The 21,584-nt window shown below is 36.2% G+C and overlaps 1 protein-coding gene across 1 annotated transcript in view; it reads right to left on the bottom strand.

Moving 5' to 3' along the window:
- RNGTT (RNA guanylyltransferase and 5'-phosphatase) overlaps positions 1–21,584 on the bottom strand; it is a 330,605-nt gene that overhangs the window by 195,512 nt on the left and 113,509 nt on the right. The window contains exon 11 of the mRNA XM_010357776.1: positions 17,597–17,761. Coding sequence (XP_010356078.1) covers positions 17,597–17,761 — 165 coding nt within the window. The remainder of the gene's footprint in view (positions 1–17,596; positions 17,762–21,584) is intronic.

Here is a 21,584-nt window from a genome sequence, read left to right as displayed (position 1 = left end):
TAAAACAGCAAATTACAAAGTGGGAGAATATATCAGAAAAACATATCTGACAAAAGACCAATATCCAAGATACGTAAAGAAACTTCTCCAACAAAATAAAGAGATAAACCCAGTAAAAAGTAAAACTGAAAATAAACAGATGTCTACAATTTACTCTGACATTCACCCCAAAAAATAGACTAATGGATGGATAGAGAAATAGATGAATTAGTATGTGTTAGAGGTGGTACAGTAAAATAAAGACTCTGGGCCCTGGGTACACGGGTGTTCACAATACAATTCTTTCAACTTTTCTGTATATTTAAATTTTTTTCTAAATAAAATGTTGTTGGAAAAAAAATCAGAGATCAGGCTAACAAAGGAGTTGAGATTTAGCTGAGAACTAGAAAGAGGCAGCCATAAAAGCTAAGCACAGTTCCAGAGTGCAAATGTCTTAAAATGAACTATAAAGTATCATATGTGGGAATACAAGAAATAAAAACACCAGTGAACAGTAACTGTAAAAGAAAGTCATAGAAAATTAGCAGCAAGGTGGGCAGGAACTAGATCATATAGGTATACATCAAGATAAGTTTTATTTTACTTTAAATATAAAAAGAATCTATGATATAGACACAAAAATCCTACATACCAGCAAATTAAATTTAAAAATATAGTTATGCATCATTTAACAACAGGAGCATGCTCTAAAAAAATGCATTGTTGAGTGATTCTGTCATTGTGCAAACATCACTGAGTGTTCTTACACAAACCTAGATGGTAGAGTCAACTATACACTAGGATATATAATATATAGCCTATTGCTCCTAGGCTACAAACCGGTACAGCATGTAATTATGCTCTGTACTGAATACCGCAGGCAACTGTAACACGCTGGTAAGTATTTATGTATAAAAGATAAAAAATGGTACACCTGTACAGGGCAACTTTGTTATAATCTTATGGGACCACCATTATATATGCAGCCCAAAGTTGACCAAAACATTGTTAAGTGGCACACAACTATATATTAAAACTGTGCTATTCAATGGCCACATATGGCTACAAAAATTTAAATTAAATGACATTAAAAATCCAGTTCCCTCAGCTGTACTAACCACAATTCAAGTACTACTCAATAAGCATGTTTGGCTAGGAGGCACTGTAGTACACAGCAAAGACTACAGAACATTTTCATCATCTTACAGATGTTCGGTTGGACAGGTCTGCTTTGAAAGAAAATACATATAAACAAGACGCCAACAAAAAGGACCGTGCAATAAACTGAAAACATGTTTGTTTTCTTTTTCTTTTTTTGGAGACCATGTCTTGCTCTGTCATTCAAGCTGGAATGCAGTGGTGTGATCTCAGCTCACTGCAACCTGGGTTCAAGAGATTCTCCTACCTCTGCCTCTGGAGTACCTGGAATTACAGGCATCCACCACCACATCCAGCTACTTTTTGTATTTTTAGTAAAGACGGGGTTTCACCATGTTGGCCAGGCTGGTCTCGAACTCCTGACCTCAAGTGATCCGCCTGCCTTGGCCTCCCAAACAGCTGGGATTACAGGTGTAACCCACCGCGCCCAGCCTTCTGTCTGTTTTCTATAAAACATACAGGTAAAAATGAAAGGAAAGTAATAATCAAAAATTATTTACAAAATGCCAAAATTCTTAAATGAAAATGCTCAAAGAAAGTCTGTCAGTTATCATAGAGCATATATTGAAGGGTACACTGAGAAGTAAGAATATAAATTAATAATTGACACAATATCCCATGACATTTGCCATCTATTGGTTAGAAGCAAGCTACAGATCCCACCCACACTGAAGAGGACAGGGTTACACAACAGGCACTGGGGTCACCTTAGAATTCTACCTACCACATGGCTGGAGACACACAGTAGCACAAACTTTCAGGAATATGTGGTCGCATAGATAAGAGCCTAAGATTCCATTTTTAGAATTTATCCTAAGGAAATACTCATGAACTTTCACTAAGTTATCTAAAGAGATATTCATCAAAACATTAGAAAAAAAACTTTGGTAGCAATCTAAATATCCAATAACAGATACTAACTTGAAAATCATTATTTTTTAAATAAATACAGCCTATTTTCCAAATCAGTGTGTGTATATGTTTGACACATATATATATATTTTAATATTTATTGGAATACATGTAAATCTTGCCTTTGTTTTGTGTCTACAACCAAACTTTGTTAAACAGTGGTACTGTTTCTTCCACTGCAACGCGCAGTGTGTTCTACTGGTCTTCTACTGAAACAGTTCACTATTAGAGCTTTTCAGCTATCACCAATATACAAAATTGCTCTGATTATGACCATTGTTTTTAAATGTTGCCTCTACACGACACTTACAGTTGCCATATTCCATATGTTCATATAAATTGTTTGCATTTTCCACTATCCGTCTCCTCACTCTGCACCCATGTCCAACAAAGTAAGGCAAGACTGATGGCACAATAGTAGAATACAAACAAATTGATGCTGATCTCTTTCTAATCTATTCAAATGACTGGTTTATTCAAACCAATTTTAAAATTAGCATAGAAAATATAGAGTTCCTCCCTCTATTGGGAAATATATACTTCCCTATTTCACAGCCCACACGTTCACATGTCTGAAAACAGCACTTACCTTACAATGACAAATCACAGTTGACTTCATGTACCACTGGGTAACACATTTCCAAAGGTATGAAAAGAAAAAGGTGGGCAGGGGGCATGGTCTTACAACCGATAGCATCTTATTTGGTAAACAAGGTACAGAAAATCTGGTTCCGTATAAACAACAGAGTTGTCTGACACCCTTCTTCAACATCATCACCAATTAGGTACTAGAACCATATCTGTGATTTACAGTTTGTTTTCATGCATTTGTCTTCACACTCATGCCTTAGAGAAGTTACTTAAACCTACGAGTTTAAGGGCTTCACTGAAGTAATTTCTGAAAGTATTTTAAAATTTTATTGCAATCATTCAATAATAACACACAAGTTTTCTATATTTTACTTTTAGTAAGATTGGCAGAGCTGCAGAAGAGGGGCCTGACTGTTAGAAGGAAAACTAACAAACAGAAAGGAATAGCATCAACATCAACAAAAGGGACGTCCACTCAGAAACCCCATCCGAAGGTCACCAACATCAAAGACCAAAAGTAGATAAATGCACGAAGATGAGCAAAAACCAGCCCAAAAAGGCTGAAAATTCCAAAAGCCAGAATGTCTCTTCTCCTCCAAAGGATCACCACTCCTCACCAGCAAGGGAACAAAACTAGATGGAGAATAAGTTTGAGGAATTGACAGAAGTAGGCTTCAGAAGGTGGGTAATAACAAACTCCTCCGAGCTAAAGAGGCATGTTCTAATCCAATGCAAGGAAGCTAAGAATCTTGAAAAAATGTTAGAGGAATTGCTAACTAGAATAACCAGTTTAGAGAACATACATGACCTTATAAAGCTGAAAAACACAGCATGAGAACTTCATGAAGCATACACAAGTATCGATAGCCAAATCAACCAAGCAGAAGAAAGGATATCAGAGATTGAAGATCAACTTAATGAAATAAAGCCTGAAGACAAGATTAGAGAAAAAAGAAATGAAAAGGAACTAACAAAGCCTCCAAGAAATATGGGACTATGTGAAAAGACCAAACCTATGTTTGATTGGTGTACCTGAAAGTGACAGGGAGAATGGAATCAAGTTGGAAAACACTCTTCAGGATATTATCCAGGAGGACTTCCCCAACCTAGCAAGATAGGCCAACAATCAAATTCAGGAAACAGAGAACACCACAAAGATACTCCTCCAGAAGAGCAACCCCAAGACATATAATCATGAGATTCACCAAAGTTGAAATGAAGGAAAAAATGTTAAGGGCAGCCAGAGAGAAAGGTTGGGTTACCCATAAAGGGAAGCCTGTCAGACTAACAGCAGATCTCTCAGCAGAAACCCTACAAGCCAGAGGACAGTGAGGGCCAATATTCAACATTCTTAAAGAAAATAATTTTCAACCCACAATTTCATATCCAGCCAACTAAGCTTCATAAGCGAAGGAGAAATAAAATCCCTTACAAACAAGCAAATGCTGAGATTTTGTCAACACCAGGGCTGCCTTACAAGAGCTCCTAAAGGAAGCACTAAATATGAAAAGAAAAAACTGGTACCAACCACTGCAAAAACATACCAAATTGTAAAGACCGTCGACACTATGAAGAAACTGCATCAACTAATGGGCAAAATAACCAGCTAGCACCATAATGACAGAATCAAATTCATACATAACAATATTAACCTTAAATGTAAATGGGCTAAATGCCCCAAATAATAGACACAGACTGGCAAATTGGATACAGAGTCAAGACCCATTAGTGTGCTGTATTCTGGAGACCCACCTTGTGTGCAAAGACACACACAGGCTCAAAATAAAGGGATGGAGGAAGATTTACCAAGCAAATGGAAATAAAAAAAAACTCAGGGGTTGCAATCCTAGTCTCTGATAAAATAGACTTTAAACCAACAAAGATCAAAAGAGACAAAGAAGGGCATTACATAATGGTAAAGAGATCAATGCAACAAGAAGAGCTATCTTAAATATATATGCACCCAATACAGAGCACCCCGATTCATAAAGCAAGTTCTTAGAGGCCTACAAAGAGTCTTAGACTCCTATACTATCATAATGGGAGACTTTAACACCCACTGTCAATATTAAAACAGATCAACGAGACAGGAAATTAACAAGGATATTTAGGACTTGAACTCAACTCTGGACCAAGCAGACCAGACATCTACGGAACTCTTCAAGCAAAATCAACAGAATATACACTCTTCTCAGCATCACATCACACTTACTCTAAAATTGACCACATAATTGGAAGTAAAACACTCCTCAGCAAATGCAAAAGAACAGAAATCATAACAGTCTCTCAGACCACAGTGCAATCAAATCACAACTCAGGATTATGAAACTCACTCAAAAACCGCACAACTACATGGAAACTGAACAACCTGCTCCTGAATGACTACAGGGCAGAAATAAAGAAGTTAATTAAGGAAGAAACAAATAATGAAATAATGAAATTAAGGCAAAAATAAAGAAGTTCTTTGAAACCAATGAGAACAAAGACACAATGTACCAGAATCTTCGGGACACAGCTTAAGCAGTGTTTAGAGGGAAATTTATAGCACTAAATGCCCACAAGACTGTGTCCAGAATTGGTGGGTTCTTGGTCTTGCTGACTTCAAGAATGAAGCCGCGGACCCTCGCACTGAGCCTTACAGCTCTTAAAGGCAGCATGTCTGGAGTTGTTCATTCTTCCCAGTGGGTTTGGGTCTCGCTGGCTTCAGGAGTGAAGCTGCAGACCTTCCCAGTGAGTGTTACAGCTCTTAAAGACAGCGTGGACCCAAACAGTGAGCCACAGCAAGATTTATTGTAAAGAGCGACAGAACACTGCTTCCACAACCTGGAAAGGGACCCAAGCTGGTTGCCGCTCCCTGGCTCCGCGGGTCCCACCCACATCCTGCTGATTGGTCCATTTTACAGAGATCTGATTGGTCCGTTTTACAAAGATCAATTGGTCCATTTTACAGAGATCTGATTGGTCCGTTTTACAGAGAGATGATTCGTCCATTTTACAGAGAGCTGATTGGTATGTTTTGAGAGTGTGCTGATTGGTGCGTTTACAATCCCTGCGCTAGACACAGAGTGCTAGACAGAAAGGTTCTCCAAGTCCCCACTAGATTAGCTAGGTTACTGGTATATAACCAGAGGAGTATAAATCATTCTACTAAAAAGACACATGCACACGTATGTTTATTGCAGCACTATTCACAACAGCAAAGACTTGGAACCAATCCAAATGCCCATCAATGATAGACTGGATAAAGAAAATGTGGCACATATACACCATGGAATACTATGCAGCCATAAAAAGGGATGAGTTCACGTCCTTTGCAGGGACATGGATGACGCTGGAAACCATCATTCCCAGCAAACTAGCACAGGAACAGAAAACCAAACACTGCATCTTCAACTCATAAGCGGAAGCTGAATAATGAGAACACATGGACACAGGGAGGGGAACATCACACACAGGGGCCTGTCCGGGGTGGAGGGCTAGGGGAGGGATAGCATTAGGAGAAATACCTAATGTAGATGACAGGATGATGGGCGCAACAAACCACCATAGCACATGTATACCTATGTAACAAACCTGCATGTTCTGCACATGTATCCCAGAATTTAAAGTATAATGTTTAAAAAAGCGTTCAGTTGAATGTGAATACAGTCATGTGATCTATGTCAATCCTATGCCTTTGTTAACCTGCAGCAAACTCACAATCACAGAACAATTAATTCATCAGATTTAGACAAAGTAACTGCCTCTTAATTATTTTGGAGGCCAATAATCATCTTTTGACAGAGCACGGTAGCTCACACCTGTAATCCCAGCACTTTGGGAAGCCGAGGCAGGCAGATCACGAGGTCAGGAGTTCAAGACCAGTCTGGCCAATATAGTGAAACTGCGACTCTACTAAAAAGACAAAAATTAGCTGAGTGTGGTGGCACACACCTGTAATCTAGCTATTCAGGAGGCTGAGGCAGGAGAATCGCTTGAACCCGGGAGGCAGAAGTTGCAGTGAGCCAAGATAGCACCAGTGCACTCTGGCCTGGGCAACAGAGCAAGACTTCGTCTCAAAAAAAAAGAATAAAAAAAAAAAAACAAAATAATCATCATTTTCCTCTGAATCTACAAATAGGTATTTTTTAATGTTAATTATAAAACAATTTAGCTCTCATATTGGGCAAACATAGAAATTTCTCCATGTTACAATTATAAATCTTTCATAGAAATATTTCAAATATATATGGCATGAGATACAATTATTTCTTCATGTGTCAGTAAACAAGATTTACTACTCCAAAAGAAGTTATCTGGGACAATAAATCTTTAGGTTTGCCATATGAAAGTATGAATTCTCTTTAGTATGCATTATATTATTTTCTTAAATTTCCCTCTGAAATGACATATGAATGAGATTGAAAGGCCATATTCAATTACCAATAATGAATGACATATTAATAGACTAGATAATGCAAAACTGAACACCGCAAACATGAGAATGGTCATCCTTATTTTATCTTGCATCTGCTTTCAAACCAAAATGCAGTTGCACCATTTTATCTGTAATTTCATTAAAAATTAGGCACAATCACTGAAAATCTCTATGTGTGAACAACAGATCTTCATGTTTAAGCAAAAATTCTTTCTTCTCTTCAACCACAGTTGCCATAACAAACTCTCAAAGGTTCTTTTTCTTTTACTGTGACACAAACAATACAACACTGATAAAGTCATAGAACAGTGATATAAAAAGAAAAAGCCTTATGGTTTTATGAACTACTAGTCTTGAACAAACACTTAAGAACTTATAAATCTACATTTAGTGATAAATAAGAAAATAAAGAAAAGAAAACCAGTACCTAGAAAATAAATCTGAATGCCAAATGAAATATATAAACATAAAATTTAAATTCCTACCTAACAAAGCATGCAAATAACAAATATTAATAAAATTATTTTAAAAGTAAATGTGTCCTTGAAAAATTAAATGTAGTAAAAGAATAACCTTCATAATTGTCTAATTCTCTCAACAATTATTAGGAAGGAGATCTTAACATTTACTACTCTGTCATCCTACAAAGCAAACATTTTACTTTTGAAACAGCAATAAGCAAATTATTTAAGAATATTTTCCACATAAAATTTTTCTAGTCTAACTACACAGTAGAAAATAAAATGACTCCAAGCAGAGAAAAGCTTTGCCACTAGGAACTTCAAGAGATTATCTGTTCGTTTGTTTTCATTTTTAATTCTAGCTTTTGAAATGGGGGGAAGGGCACAGAGACTTGCTTTTTATTTTTTAATCAAAGACAATTTCCTAAAATCACTCAAGAGTGATTCTTTGCATGTTCTTTCACTACATCCTAACTATACACAATTGACTCCTCCTAAGGGAAATGTACAGAGTTCCAAGACACAGACAAGCAGAAAATAAAGAAAGACAACATACTATTTCAACAGCAATAGAACTTTACAAGTGGGAAAAGTAAACATGAGAAGTTTGTCAAAGAAGAAAATGCGTTATTATTTTTGCCAATTGGCCAGAAAAATGGGCAATTAGACAAGAATATATCAGACAATGTTATCACTCCATAAATGGCAGCAATTTTAGAGTGGTCTTTCCCATCTACTTATACACACAGATAACCTATTCCCTGAAAATAAGGGGAAAATAATTATGAAATGTAAAAAGCAGCTTCTCAGACTAAGCAAATAATAGCAGAGCTTTCTAGTTTAAAATATTGTCTATCTAGCAGATCTGGTACAAACTTTCCAAAACACCTACTAAAATGCCTATGAAAAACATCGTATAAAAACATTAAACCTCAGAATAGGACAAAAAGTCAGTAACTACCAGAATTTTAAGGCTGATAGATCTGTACCAGAAAATTTTAGAAAGTATTATAATTAGCCAGACACAGTGGTATATGTCTGCAGCTCAGCTACTTGGGACACTGAGGTGAAAGAACTGCTTGAGTCCATGAGTTTGAGACCAGCCTGGGCAATATAGCAAGACTCTGTCTCTATTTTAAAAAAATAAAATTAAAAAATTTTAAAAGGCAGGGCGCGGTGGCTCACGCCTGTAATCCCAGCACTTTGGGAGGCCAAGGTGGGCGGATCACAAGGTCAGGAGATCAAGACCATCCGGGCTAACATAGTGAAACCCCATCTCTACTAAAAATACAAAAAAATTAGCCAGGTGTGGTGGCGGGCGCCTGTAGTCCTAGCTACTCGGGAGGCTGAGGCAGGAGAATGGCGTGAACCTGAGAGGTGGAGCTTGCAGTGAGCCGAGATTGTGCCACTGCACTCCAGCCTGGGCGACAGAGCAAGACTCTGTCTCAAATAAATAAATAAATAAACAAATAAATAAATAAAAATAAAAATATATATATATAAAAAACTGATGACACCTTATAATACATTGCAGAAAAAGTACAGATAATATTCTCTCATGTCACTACAATAAAATTTTTTTAATTAAGAATAAACTCAGAAAATAAAGACTCTTCCAGTCGAAATTTTAAAACTCTCACAATCCTGGGAAAGATTAAAAAATAAACCAAAACCACAAAACCCTTACTAACATGACAAAGAAATTATCAGACATTTGCCAGGTGTGGTGGCTCACGCCTATAATTCCAACACTTTGGGAGGTCGAGGTGGGCAGACTGCTTGAGCTCGGGAGTTCAAGACCAACCTGGGGAACATGGTGAAACCCCATCTCTACAAAAGACACAAAAGTTAGCCGGGCGTGGTAACACGTGCTTGTAGTCCCAGCTACTCAGGAGGCTAAGGCAGGAAGTTTGCTGCAGACAAGGAAGTCAAGGCCGCAGTGAGTTGTCATCATGCCACTCCACTCTACTGGGTGACAGAACAAGATCCTATCTCTAAAATAAAATAAAAAAAGAACTAGGCTTGGCTTAGGAAAAGAGCAGAAATAAAAAATTAAACTAAAAGTTCGTGGGAGGAGAAAAAATTAAATAGCTATCACATTTTTAAAAATCAGTTCTCAACTTCTTGGCTAAGATTAAGTGCAAAAAAATACCCACACACACACAAAAAAGAGAAAACTTCAAGTATTTTAATAAATGGATATTGTACTCAAAGGGAGAGAAAAATTTAAATGTACCAATTTTCACATAGGAAGTGAAAAAGATATTAACCCAAACTCAAAGCACTACAATCCAAATAATTCTGTAGGGGAATTCCTCAAAAACCTAAAAAAGCAGATAATTCCAATGTTTTTATTAAAACTGCTCTGGCCTTGCACAGTGGCTCACCCTGTAATCCCAACACTTTGGGAAGTCAAGGCAGGAGGATTGCTTGAGCCTAAGAGTTCAAGACCACCCTGGTCAAACATACTGAGAGGCACCACCTCCACAAAATATTCTAAAATTTGCTGAGTGTGGTGGCACATGCCTGAAGTCCCAGCTACTCGGGAGGCTGAGGCGGGAGGATCACTTGAGCCCAGGAGTTCAAGGCTGTAGTGAGCTATAACTATGTCACTGCACTCCAACCTGGGTAACAGAGCAAGACCCTGTCTTAAAACAACAACAACGACAACACCACCAATAACAAAAAACAGCTCTAGAACGTATTTTTTTAAACCAAGTTCTTTTTATAACACTGATGAAAAGAGTGTAACAGAGCATACCACTGATGAAAAAGTTTCCAAAGATTTATAAAATATCAAGATTATGTATAAACATCAATGCAAAAATCCTTCTAAAAAGGTAGAAAAAAAACTGGGCAGCACATTTTTTAAAATAATATATTAAGACAAAGAAGGGCTTATTCCAGGAATGAAAGAATGATTCAACATCAGGAAATACTTTCATATAATTCATGAGATAAACAGATCTAAACAGAAAGAAAAAATAGTAGATGAAAAGCCATTTGACCAAACCGAACAGTCATTTGTGGTTAAAAATAAAATCACTTAGTGAAATAGAACCAAATGCATACTTGTTTCATCTGATAAAACAGATCTCAGAATTAAAGGCAGCATATCATACTCTGAAGAAACACCAGAAGCATTCCCACTCAAATCAGGAAATAAGAATCCACATAACTACTGCCACAATTTAAAACTGTATTTGTGTACAATCAAATTAGTCAAAAGTTAATGTATGAAAAATCCAGTAAGTAAAAATATCACTATTTACACTTAATATGAATACCTAAAAAAAAATTGCAAAATTATTACAAGCAATAACAAAATGAAGTAAGAGAGTTAGATAAATAAGATTAGTATGCCAAAATTATCAGGTTTAAAACCTAACCATGTATAAAAGGCATCTTATTCTAGAGTCCTATGGCTAACATCCTATTTAATAGTTAAAACCAAATTTTGCTTCCCCATAGATGAGGAAGAAGACAAGGCTGCTCACTCTCACTGCTTCCATACAACATTAAACAATAGATTCTAGCCAGTGCAGAACAATAATGTAATATTATTATTAAAATAATATATTTTAAAACAATGTATTAAGACAAAGTAGGGCTTATCCTAGGAATGACAGAATGATTCAACATCTTGAATTTTATTCAAGGCAGGAGAATAAAATTAAAAGCATCCAAGTTGGAAAGGGAAAAGTAGCACCTTTCTCACTGACATTATTATCTATGTAACAATTTTGATGAAATTCACAAAAAATTATTACTGTAATAATTGAGTTTAGCAAGACTGTAAGATAAAACATCAATATACAAAAATCAACATACTCCTTTGGAGAAAAAAGTCAGTATATTTCTTCTATACACTACTAATAGTCAGAAATGGAAATTTTTCAAAGATTTTTATGACAACATCAAAAAGTATGAAAAAAATCTGAAAAAAGATGAGCAAAATCTCATGCTTAAAACTACAAAAACTGCTGAGAGACAATAAAGAAGACCTACATAAAAGAAAATATATGCCAGGTTGATGAACTAGAGAACTCAGCATTGTTATGATGTTAGTTCTTCCCCAAAACTGACCTATATATTCATTACAATTCCAACCAAACTCCCAGCAGACTTTTTTGTAGAAATTGACAGCTAATTATAAAATTCACATAAAAATGCAAAGGCCTAGAATAGCCAAACAACTTAGAAAAGAACAACAAAGTTAGAACATTTATACTATCGGATTTCAAGATTCACAACAACCAAAAATAATCAAGGCAGTATGGTACTTGAGTAAAGACAGACAAATAGATCAAGGGAACAGAACAGACAGTCTAGAAACAGAACCAGACATATACAACTAACTTCATTTTTTATAAACGTGCAAAAGGAATTCAATGAGAAAAGGATAGTCTCTTCAACTGGTATAGAAACAACTGAATATCTATATGCAAAAAAAAAACAAAAACCATGTCAACAGACTAAGAAGAACCCAAATGTCTATGACTATGATGTTAGCTAAGTTATGGTATACTGATACAATGAAAATCTGTGCAACTGTTTAAAAAAAAAAAAAAAGATGATCTAATCTCTGTGTACCAATACTGGGGTGAAGAGACTTAAGACATACTGTCAAGTTCAAAAAAAAAAAAAAAAAAAGAAGAAAAGAAAAAGAAAAAAAGAAAAGGACAGAACAGTGTATTAAAAAGTCACCGTGCTGGTCATGGTGTCTCATGCCTGTAATCACAACACTTTGGGAGGCCAAGGCAGGCAGATCGCTGGAGCCCAGGAATTTGAGACCAGCCTGGTTAATATAGCAAGATCCCATCACTACAAAAAATTTAAAAATTAGCTAGGAATGCTGGTTCAGGTCTATAGTTCCAGCTACTCGGGAGGCTGAGTTGGGAGGATTGTTTCAGTCTGGGAGGTCAAGGATGCAATGAGCAATGATGGCACCACTGCACTCCAGCCTGGATGACAGAGCAAGACTTTGTTTCGAAAAAAGGAAAAAAAAAATCATCCCTATATGGAGGTAGTAAGAATATAAATAAATGCATTTATTTATTCATAAAGAAATTCTGGATGGATACACTAAAAGCTAACAGCAATGGTTACTGATAAGGTGATAAATGGATGGGGAGCTTTCAGAGAAACTTTTTACTGCATGTTTTTAGAGTTTTGTTAGTCATATGTAATCTACTCAAATAATTCTTTTTGAATTGGCCTTCACTGGAAATGTAAATAGAATCGCAATTTGAAAAACAACTTGTTATTACTATTTTGGATATTGTATTCTGACTGTATATTAAAGTTAAAAACTGAACAATTATCCCTTCATTGTGTTTAACAGATCAAATTAAACAAAACAAAGAGTTACAGAGCTATATTAATAAATTCCTAAAATCAGAATCATCTTTGAGATTTTAAAGATACACAAATATGAAATTCTATTATTTTTCTACAAAATGAGTATGCATGTTTTATAGTTGTAAATTTTGTTTAAAACTTCATAAAAGCTACCATTCCTAAAATAAATGATCTATACTTCCCTGAAAAGCTGTAAGGTTCATAAGATCACTATTTTACCATCCTATTAGCAAAGATAAAAATCTCCACAGCAATAACCTTTCAATTGTAGTTATTATCCTATAACTGGTATTACTAAGATCTTACATGTTATACCAATTCTGCTACAAAACATGTCTTCCTTTGGTATTCTACAACCAAAACTACTTTGAGACATTAAGGACAAAATACAATAATAAGAACTGAAAGTGAGGAGAGGAGACTACTTAAAATTCTAAAAATTATAATTGCTTTTATTCTTTATTTATTTATTTTGAGACAGGGTCCCACTCTGCCACCCAGGCTGAAGTACAGTGGCGCAATCGTGGCTCACTGTAGCCTCAACCTGCCAGGCTCAAGCAATCTTTCCACCTCTGCCTCCTGAGTAGCTGGAACTGCAAGCACGTGCCACCATGTCCGGCTAATTTTTTTGTATTTTTTGTAGAGACGGGGTTTTTCCATGTTGCCCAGGTTGGTCTCGAACTCTTGGGCACAAGCGATCCAAGCGCCTTGGCCTTCCAAAGTGCTGGGATTACACGCGTGGACCACCACACCTAGCTAGAATTGCTTTTAAAAAAGAAATATCCTATGATTTTAAGGAATTACATAAGCTAAGTATAAAGAAAAACACAGTAAGATCACTGTCTTTCTAGTGAAAAACTACATAAAAAGTTGTTCCACATAATTGCTTCAAATCCCTAAAAAATAGTTCTGATGTTACACATTAGAAAATATTTCTAGGCAGTACTGATTTGAATAATGAAATTATACTATCTAAACACATTTTCTTAAATGCTGAACTCTGAATTATGACAGCACAACCTGTCAAACTCATTTTTCAAAAACGAACACAAACCAAAGCAATTTGGCTTTTGCTCAACTTTTATACTGTATTTACAATTTAGAAAATATTCTCATAAGAGAACATAGTTCCAGTTAATAGATTTCCACCATGGACACAGCAGATGTTAAATATTAACTTTATCTTTACCCAACCTATTGGACACGGCACAGTAGTACACAGGCTCTTGTAGGTACCCCCTTAATATCCTGCTGCCAAAACAGACACAAAAAGCAAGTAGTGAACAGTTGGGAAGATCACAGTGGCAGCGGTCAACCAAAATTCCCATGCCGAGCAGGTGTTACATAAAATCGTAATAAAAGTAGGATGATTACTCTGTACTTGTTGAATGAAAAAGATAGCCACTCAATAGTGCTAGGATTACTTACAGCTAATATCATATCCAAAGACTAACACCAAACTAAGTGGACTAGAGTAGGAGCAGGTGAAGAGTTTAAAACATGATTGCATATGTTGCTATATTTTTGTACAATTCTATCATAACCACCCTCCTCCCAAAAAATATAAATTATTTGGGTACTACTCCCTGGGTTGAATATAAACAGACCACGGTTCTTCGTGGCCACCAATTTTTCAAATGCCCTAAACCAGGCATATAAAACACTGGTTTGAAAGTAAAATCCCACCATAACGCAACTTCTTGGATGCCACATGCAATTTTCATGCAAAAGTACTAATAACCCAGTATCAAAGCTGAACTATAAATTTAACTCACAATAGAGAAATATAAAAAAGAGCAAATGGCTCCCAAGGTTTCTGAATCTGTAAAGTTACAAACCTGATTCTGGAATATGACAAATTTCACAAAAGGTATAACATTCCTTCAGGCTTCTTAAGAAATAGCCAGCTGGCCTTCTTGTGAATGCCAAATGTGCCTCCTTATCCTTTCTAAAACTTTTAAAACATTTCAAATGTTTATCAGTATACAATCAAGCATGGGACCATGTGGTATGCAGGCTCAAAATACATTTATATTCTGATAAGGAGAGCAGAGTTTTATGACTGCCAACTAACATATCTGTGAATTAGAACCACCAATCAGGTTTGCTAAGAAAGTTAACCACTACCGGCCGGGCGCGGTGGCTCAAGCCTGTAATCCCAGCACTTTGGGAGGCCGAGACGGGCGGATCACGAGGTCAGGAGATCGAGACCATCCTGGCTAACACGGTGAAACCCCGTCTCTACTAAAAAATACAAAAACTAGCTGGGCGAGGTGGCGGGCGCCTGTAGTCCCAGCTACTCGGGAGGCTGAGGCAGGAGAATGGCGTAAACCCAGGAGGCGGAGCTTGCAGTGAGCTGAGATCTGGCCACTGCACTCCAGTCCGGGCGACAGAGCGAGACTCCACCTCAAAAAAAAAAAAAAAAAAAGAAAGTTAACCACTACCAAAAGCAAGAATGTCTCACAAATATTCAAAACTGCAGAGAAATTACAAAACAGGGAAGAAAGGAAAACAGAAAGTCAGAGAAGAAAAACAAATTAAAAGGTGAGTTCAATAAATCAGACATCCTAACACATAACAGGCACACAGAACACACTGTATAATTTATATACAAAGAAATAAGAATCTCACCAAAAGCACAAACGAGAAATGGAGAAAAGTCTTAGGAAATAGTCAATATGCACTTTATATGTCATGTCTTAAAAAAGCAGATATACCAAGGTACAATTGCTTTTAAACACTAGATCTGGTAAATATCCCATTGAAAACAAACTATGCAGCAGCAGTAACAGTAGTACCAGTAATAATCGTAGTCATATTAGTGATACTAAAAATAATAAGAGAACAAAGAGAAAAAAAGGAATGAAAAGGAAAATGGAGAAGATGAGACATAAACATAATTAGTATGTTCATGTGAGAACACAGGGCATGAAGAAGAGATAGTGAATAGAAGAAACTGGATGCTAAATAGACTATGCAAACAGAAGACAATTCCCTGAAGGAAAGAGTAAAAATAGAGCATCTAAATGTAATCATCAGACAAAATCATAGCAATATTAGAACATAATATAAAAACATTTTAGAGATGAAGGGCTTCTTAAGCAAGACAGAAAACCAGAAGATGCAAGAAATATATTGCCAAATTTAACTACATAAAAATGAACTTTTTGGCCAGGCATGGTGGCTCACGCCTGTAATCCCAGCACTTTGGGAGGCTAAGGCAGACTGATCACTTGAGCCCAGGAGTTCGAGACCAGCCTGGGCAAAACAGGGAAACCTGGTCTCTAGAAAAACACAAAAAAATTAGCTGGGCATAGTAGTATGCACCTGTAGTTCCAGCTACTCGGTAGGCTGAGGTGGGAGGATCACTTGACCCCAGCAGGTCAAGGTTGTGGTAAGCCAAGATGGCACCATTGCACTCCAGCCTGAGCAAGAGTGAGACCCTGCCTCAAAAAAAAAAAAAAAAAACTCATACTCACCTTCCCATTACAATACAGTGCCTTGCCTACAGATCAAAAAAAAGAAAAAAGAAAAAGATGCTGGCAATGGGAGAATGAGCTCTCTCATCTGCTGGAGACAAAATTGCTTTATTTGGAAAGGAATTTGGCAGTAGTTACTAACATTACTCATAATCTTTAAACCAAAAATTCTACTTACCCTGAAGAAATATCCACCCATAGAAACAAAAACGTTCACTGAAACAGTGCTGGTAATAGCAAAGGACTAGAAGCAATCTAAAAACCCATCAATTATAACATAATGTATAGTACATCTTTACTATCATTACCATGCAGCACTTAACAAATAACATGGCAAATCTCTATGCACTGACATGGAAATATCTCCAAGCCATACTGTTAAGTGAAAAAACAAAACAAAACAAAAAGAAGCAACATCCTGGAATATGTAGTATAATTCTTTTTTTTTTTTTTGAGACGGAGTCTTGCTCTGTTGCCCAGTCTGGAGTGCAGTGGCACAATCTTGGCTCACTGCAACCTCCACCTTCTGAGTTCAAGCGATTCTCCTACCTCAGCCTCCCGAGTAGCTGGGACTACAGACAGGTGCCACCACACGTGGCTAATTTTTGTATTTTTAGTAGAGATGGGGTTTCACCATATTGGCCAGGCTAGTCTCGAGTTCCCGACCTTGTGATCTGCTTGCCTCAGCCTCCCAAAGTGCTAGGATTACAGGTATGAGCCACCGCACCTGGCCCTAGTATATGATTCATTTTAAGTGGAAACAACAAAAATACTAAAAGAAAACCTTCAATGTATGTGTGCGTGTACATATATATATCTATATATACATATAGGTATAGAGATAGATAGATATAAATGTATATTTTTAATAAGAGTACGTACCAAACACTGTACCTTCAGGATGTGTAGGAGCAGGCCTAATGATTTTCATTCAATACAGTTCTATGTTGTTTATAGCTTCTTAAAAGACACAGTATGACCAATGACCATGAAACAAAAACTATTATGAGAAAAACGGAAACAACCTAGTTTAAGGTGCCACCATTGAGAATCTTACTCAAGAGAAAAAGCCTAGGAAGAGGAGTCGTACCATGTTTGGCCAAAACAGTGCTATACCCAATTCGAGTATTTTCTGACAGAGTCAAGACAACTGGGCAGCAAAATGTCATTCATATTCATCTTGTAAGCTGAATTATGAGACATTATAAGCACTAATTTTTAAAAAAGTAAATTTTTACCTTTCTTGAAGTACAGATGTCAAAAAATGGCTTATTTCTGACACTAAATGGTTCCTGTGTTTTGTCAATAAGCCCAGTCTTCATTTTTTCGTGTCGAGGATTTATAATTTCTCGTTCTATACACTGCAGACGAACATTAAAATCACAATCTCCAACGGGCTGTGACTGAATTAAATAAAGAATTAGTTAAATTTCACACTAACAACTATTTTATCAGCATAATTATCAAGGCTGCCACAATGTACATAATAGTCTGTGTAAACAGCATCCTCTGGAGTTACCCAGCACACAGCCTGCACAAACATATATACCAACCCTAATAATTAGTTTGACTAACAATAGAACTATCTAAACACACAAAGAGACTTATTTTTAAATACAACTGTATAAAACAGTATGTGAAAGTGGCACAATTCTACTGTAAGTTGATCTAAATATTTCACATCTAGGCTGGGTGTGGTGGCTCATAGCTGTAGTCCTAGTACTTTGGAAGGCTGAGGTGGGAGGATCACGTGAGTCCAGGAGTTTGATGCTAGCCTGGGCAACATAGCAAGACCACCACCCCCAAATTTTAAAAAATAAAAAATTAGCAATTTCACATCTGAATTAAAGTATTAATATACTCACTATTTATAGGTATAGAATCACTTAAAAGAAAAAAATATATATATACTCACTAGTCTTTTTTATTATGTATATAAATTAGTTAAAACCCTTTAACAGTAACCTATTACAGTATAAAAACTAAAATCCACAGAATTCAGAAAAGTACAAGCGAGTAACACACCAAAATAAGTAGCACAGTTACCTACAATGTTTTTTGTTGTTTAAAGTGCTAATGTTATATATATCAGCAAGTAGAAGATATGTATCAAATACACCCTCAACTCTGGAAGCTAACACAGAAGAAGTTTACATAATATGTTCAAAGTTATACAGTTATAAAGAAATAGTTCTCTTACTCAAATACACTTTCCCTTGAGTGTTCTTAAAGCATATATGGTTTGAACTGTGACACAGAAAGAACATGAACACTTTTGTATGAATTGAGGGTAAGTCTCATCCTATCCATGTGGCATACACAAACTCAGTTATAACATATTATCTGGTTGACAGTAATCATCCAGATTAGTAATTACCGCTTCAAAGGCACATAAGCTACTCTTCTTTTTTACTTTGCAACTGGACACACCTTACATACATTTTCCTCCATCTTTACTATCTTTTTCCTCTTCTCCAATGTATATTCTCCAACCTAACTTTACTCAACCTAACGTTTACATGGGGTGGTAGCACTTGCTTCAGGAGTAAACATTAAATATACCTTGGGGATGTCTTTTTCTCAACTTTAGAAGGATGATAATTTTGATATTTGGCAAAGAAAAAGGAGTGAGACAAAGTGAGTGAGAGGTATGAGGTAGCACACATTCTCTTTACATAAAGGCATACAACTGTCTGTAAAGCATATTTATTGGGGAAATGCTAGTAAATAACCATACAGTCCATGTGTCATCTCTTCTATGCAATCAACATCGTCAACAAGGTTGAAAAATCTAAAATGTTAGGCTTGTTTATTAGATTTATTAAAAGAATTCAGGCCGGGCGCGGTGGCTCAAGCCTGTAATCCCAGCACTTTGGGAGGCCGAGATGGGCGGATCACGAGGTCAGGAGATCGAGACCATCCTGGCTAACACGGTGAAACCCCGTCTCTACTAAAAATACAAAAACTAGCCGGGCGAGGTGGCGGGAGCCTGTAGTCCCAGCTACTCGGGAGGCTGAGGCAGGAGAATGGCATAAACCCGGGAGGTGGAGCTTGCAGTGAGCTGAGATCTGGCCACTGCACTCCAGTCCGGGCGACAGAGCGAGACTCCGCCTCAAAAAAAAAAAAAAAAAAAAAGAATTCAGACACCTATAAAATTGAAGTAGAATAAACAAGTCCTCTTTTTTGTTCTTAAAAAAAAAAAAGTCTAACAACTGTTAAAACATAAGTAAATGTCTAAACTGCCTCCTAGAAGCTTTCTATCTTTATACATACATTCATCAAACAACAAGAATAGACTGAAAGCAAGTTCACCCTCAAATCCACAATGCCTATGGGCAAAGTTAAGCTCTCAAAAGATAGGTGTTGAATCAATGAGAAGAGACTACAGGAAACACTCAATAATTATTGACTAGCTTGTCTCCCTGTTTTCAGTTCTTACTCCCTTCAAAACACTATCCATGCTGCCACTAGTTAAACTATCTTTCAAAATAGTAAAAGTATGTTCATATCATTACTGTAATGAAAATCCTTTAACAATGCCTTATCACATAAAGAACTAAGTTAAAACGCCTTGTTCAAGTAATCTGGCCCTCTACTTAATAATCCATTCTCATTTTTTGCTATGTCCCACACCTTACCATCCATCAAGTATACTAACAGGCTGGGTGCAGTTGGCTCACACCTGTAATCCCAGCACTTTGGGAGGCTAAAGCAGGCAGATCACTTGAGGCCAGAAGTTCGTGACCAGCCTGGCCATCATGGCAAAACCCCATGTATTTGTATTTTTGTACTAAAAATACAAAAATTAGCTGGGCGTGGTGGCACACGCCTGTGGTCCCAGCTACGCAGGAGGCTGAGGCACAAGAATTGTTTGAACACAGGAGGCAGAGGTTGCTGTGAGCTGAGATCATGCCACTGCACTCCAGCCTGGGCGACAGAGGAAGACTGTCTCAAAAAAAAAAAAAAAATGTATGCTAACAAGCCATCTAATGTTCCTGACCTCCATGACTCAATCCTTCAAAACTAATTTGTGTCACTTTCTTGGTCTGCAATTCCACACTTCAGTGACTCAACTATAGCCAGAGAAGTTGAAACACTCTCACCTCCCTAATACCACTGTATCTTTTATATACCTTTGTTATGTTTATGATTTTAAAATTGTAATTATTTCTTTACATTTCCATTTCATCCATAATAGTCTGCAAAATTTGCTTTAATTTTATATCCAATCTAAACACATATCCTAACAAATACATTAAAAAATGCATACTTTTTAAAAATGTGTATACATATACAACTGTAAAATACTATAAAATATTACATTTTTAACGTAAAATGTTATAAAACAGACAAAATAAAATAATATATTAAATTTCTTTTTAAAGTTCTCCTATGTCCTTCCCAAATTCCAATGAAATGCTGTGCAAATGGCCTTCTTTGGAAGCCAGTACACTAGCATGTGAATTCTTTAAAGTCAAGAAATTATGTCTCATTCATCTTTGTATACCCAGTACATATGTACTTGACATATAAAAGATGATCAATGCTGAGAGTCAGAGGGTGAAAAAAAAAAAGATGATTGATGAAATTCTTTCTGGACAAGTTAATAAACTAAGGGACTGAAAGGACTTTAAATATTATTTCAAAAAAATTATTTTTCTAACAGTGGCCCTGATTTCGTGATACAAAATAAATAATGTTGTTAATCATCCATAAAGGCTCCATGGTAAATTAAAGAATTAAATATACAATATTTTCAATTATAAATGCAGCCCAATATCAGAAATGTAAAAATAAATGTGGCTTAAAAATCACGAAATATGGTAATAGGCACACAATAAATATGTACTGAATAAACAATTATTGACCTAAAGACAAAAAGTATAACAATCATTTTTCAAATAAAATATAGATTAATTTCTTAAAACAAAAAGTACAATATTTGGGAAGGTCTGATGAGACTGATTTCATTAAAATTTAAAACTTCTGTGCATCAATAAACACTGATTTGGAAAACATATTGTCACACATATAACCAGGAAAGTACTAGAATCCAGAAAACATAATTGATTCCTACATATTAAAAAGAAAAAAAAAAAAGACAGAAAACCAAATAGAACAAACTTGCAATTAAGTTACAAAAGAAAAATACAAACAAATAAAAACAAACCTCAGAAATATGTTCAACTTCATTGGTAATCAGGGAAAAAAAATAGACAACCAAAT

Source organism: Rhinopithecus roxellana, chromosome 4 (genome assembly GCF_007565055.1).
Source record: "Rhinopithecus roxellana isolate Shanxi Qingling chromosome 4, ASM756505v1, whole genome shotgun sequence".
Lineage (NCBI taxonomy): Eukaryota > Metazoa > Chordata > Mammalia > Primates > Cercopithecidae > Rhinopithecus > Rhinopithecus roxellana.
Note: the sequence above shows the minus strand (reverse complement) of the source record. Positions and strands in the feature narration are given on the sequence as shown.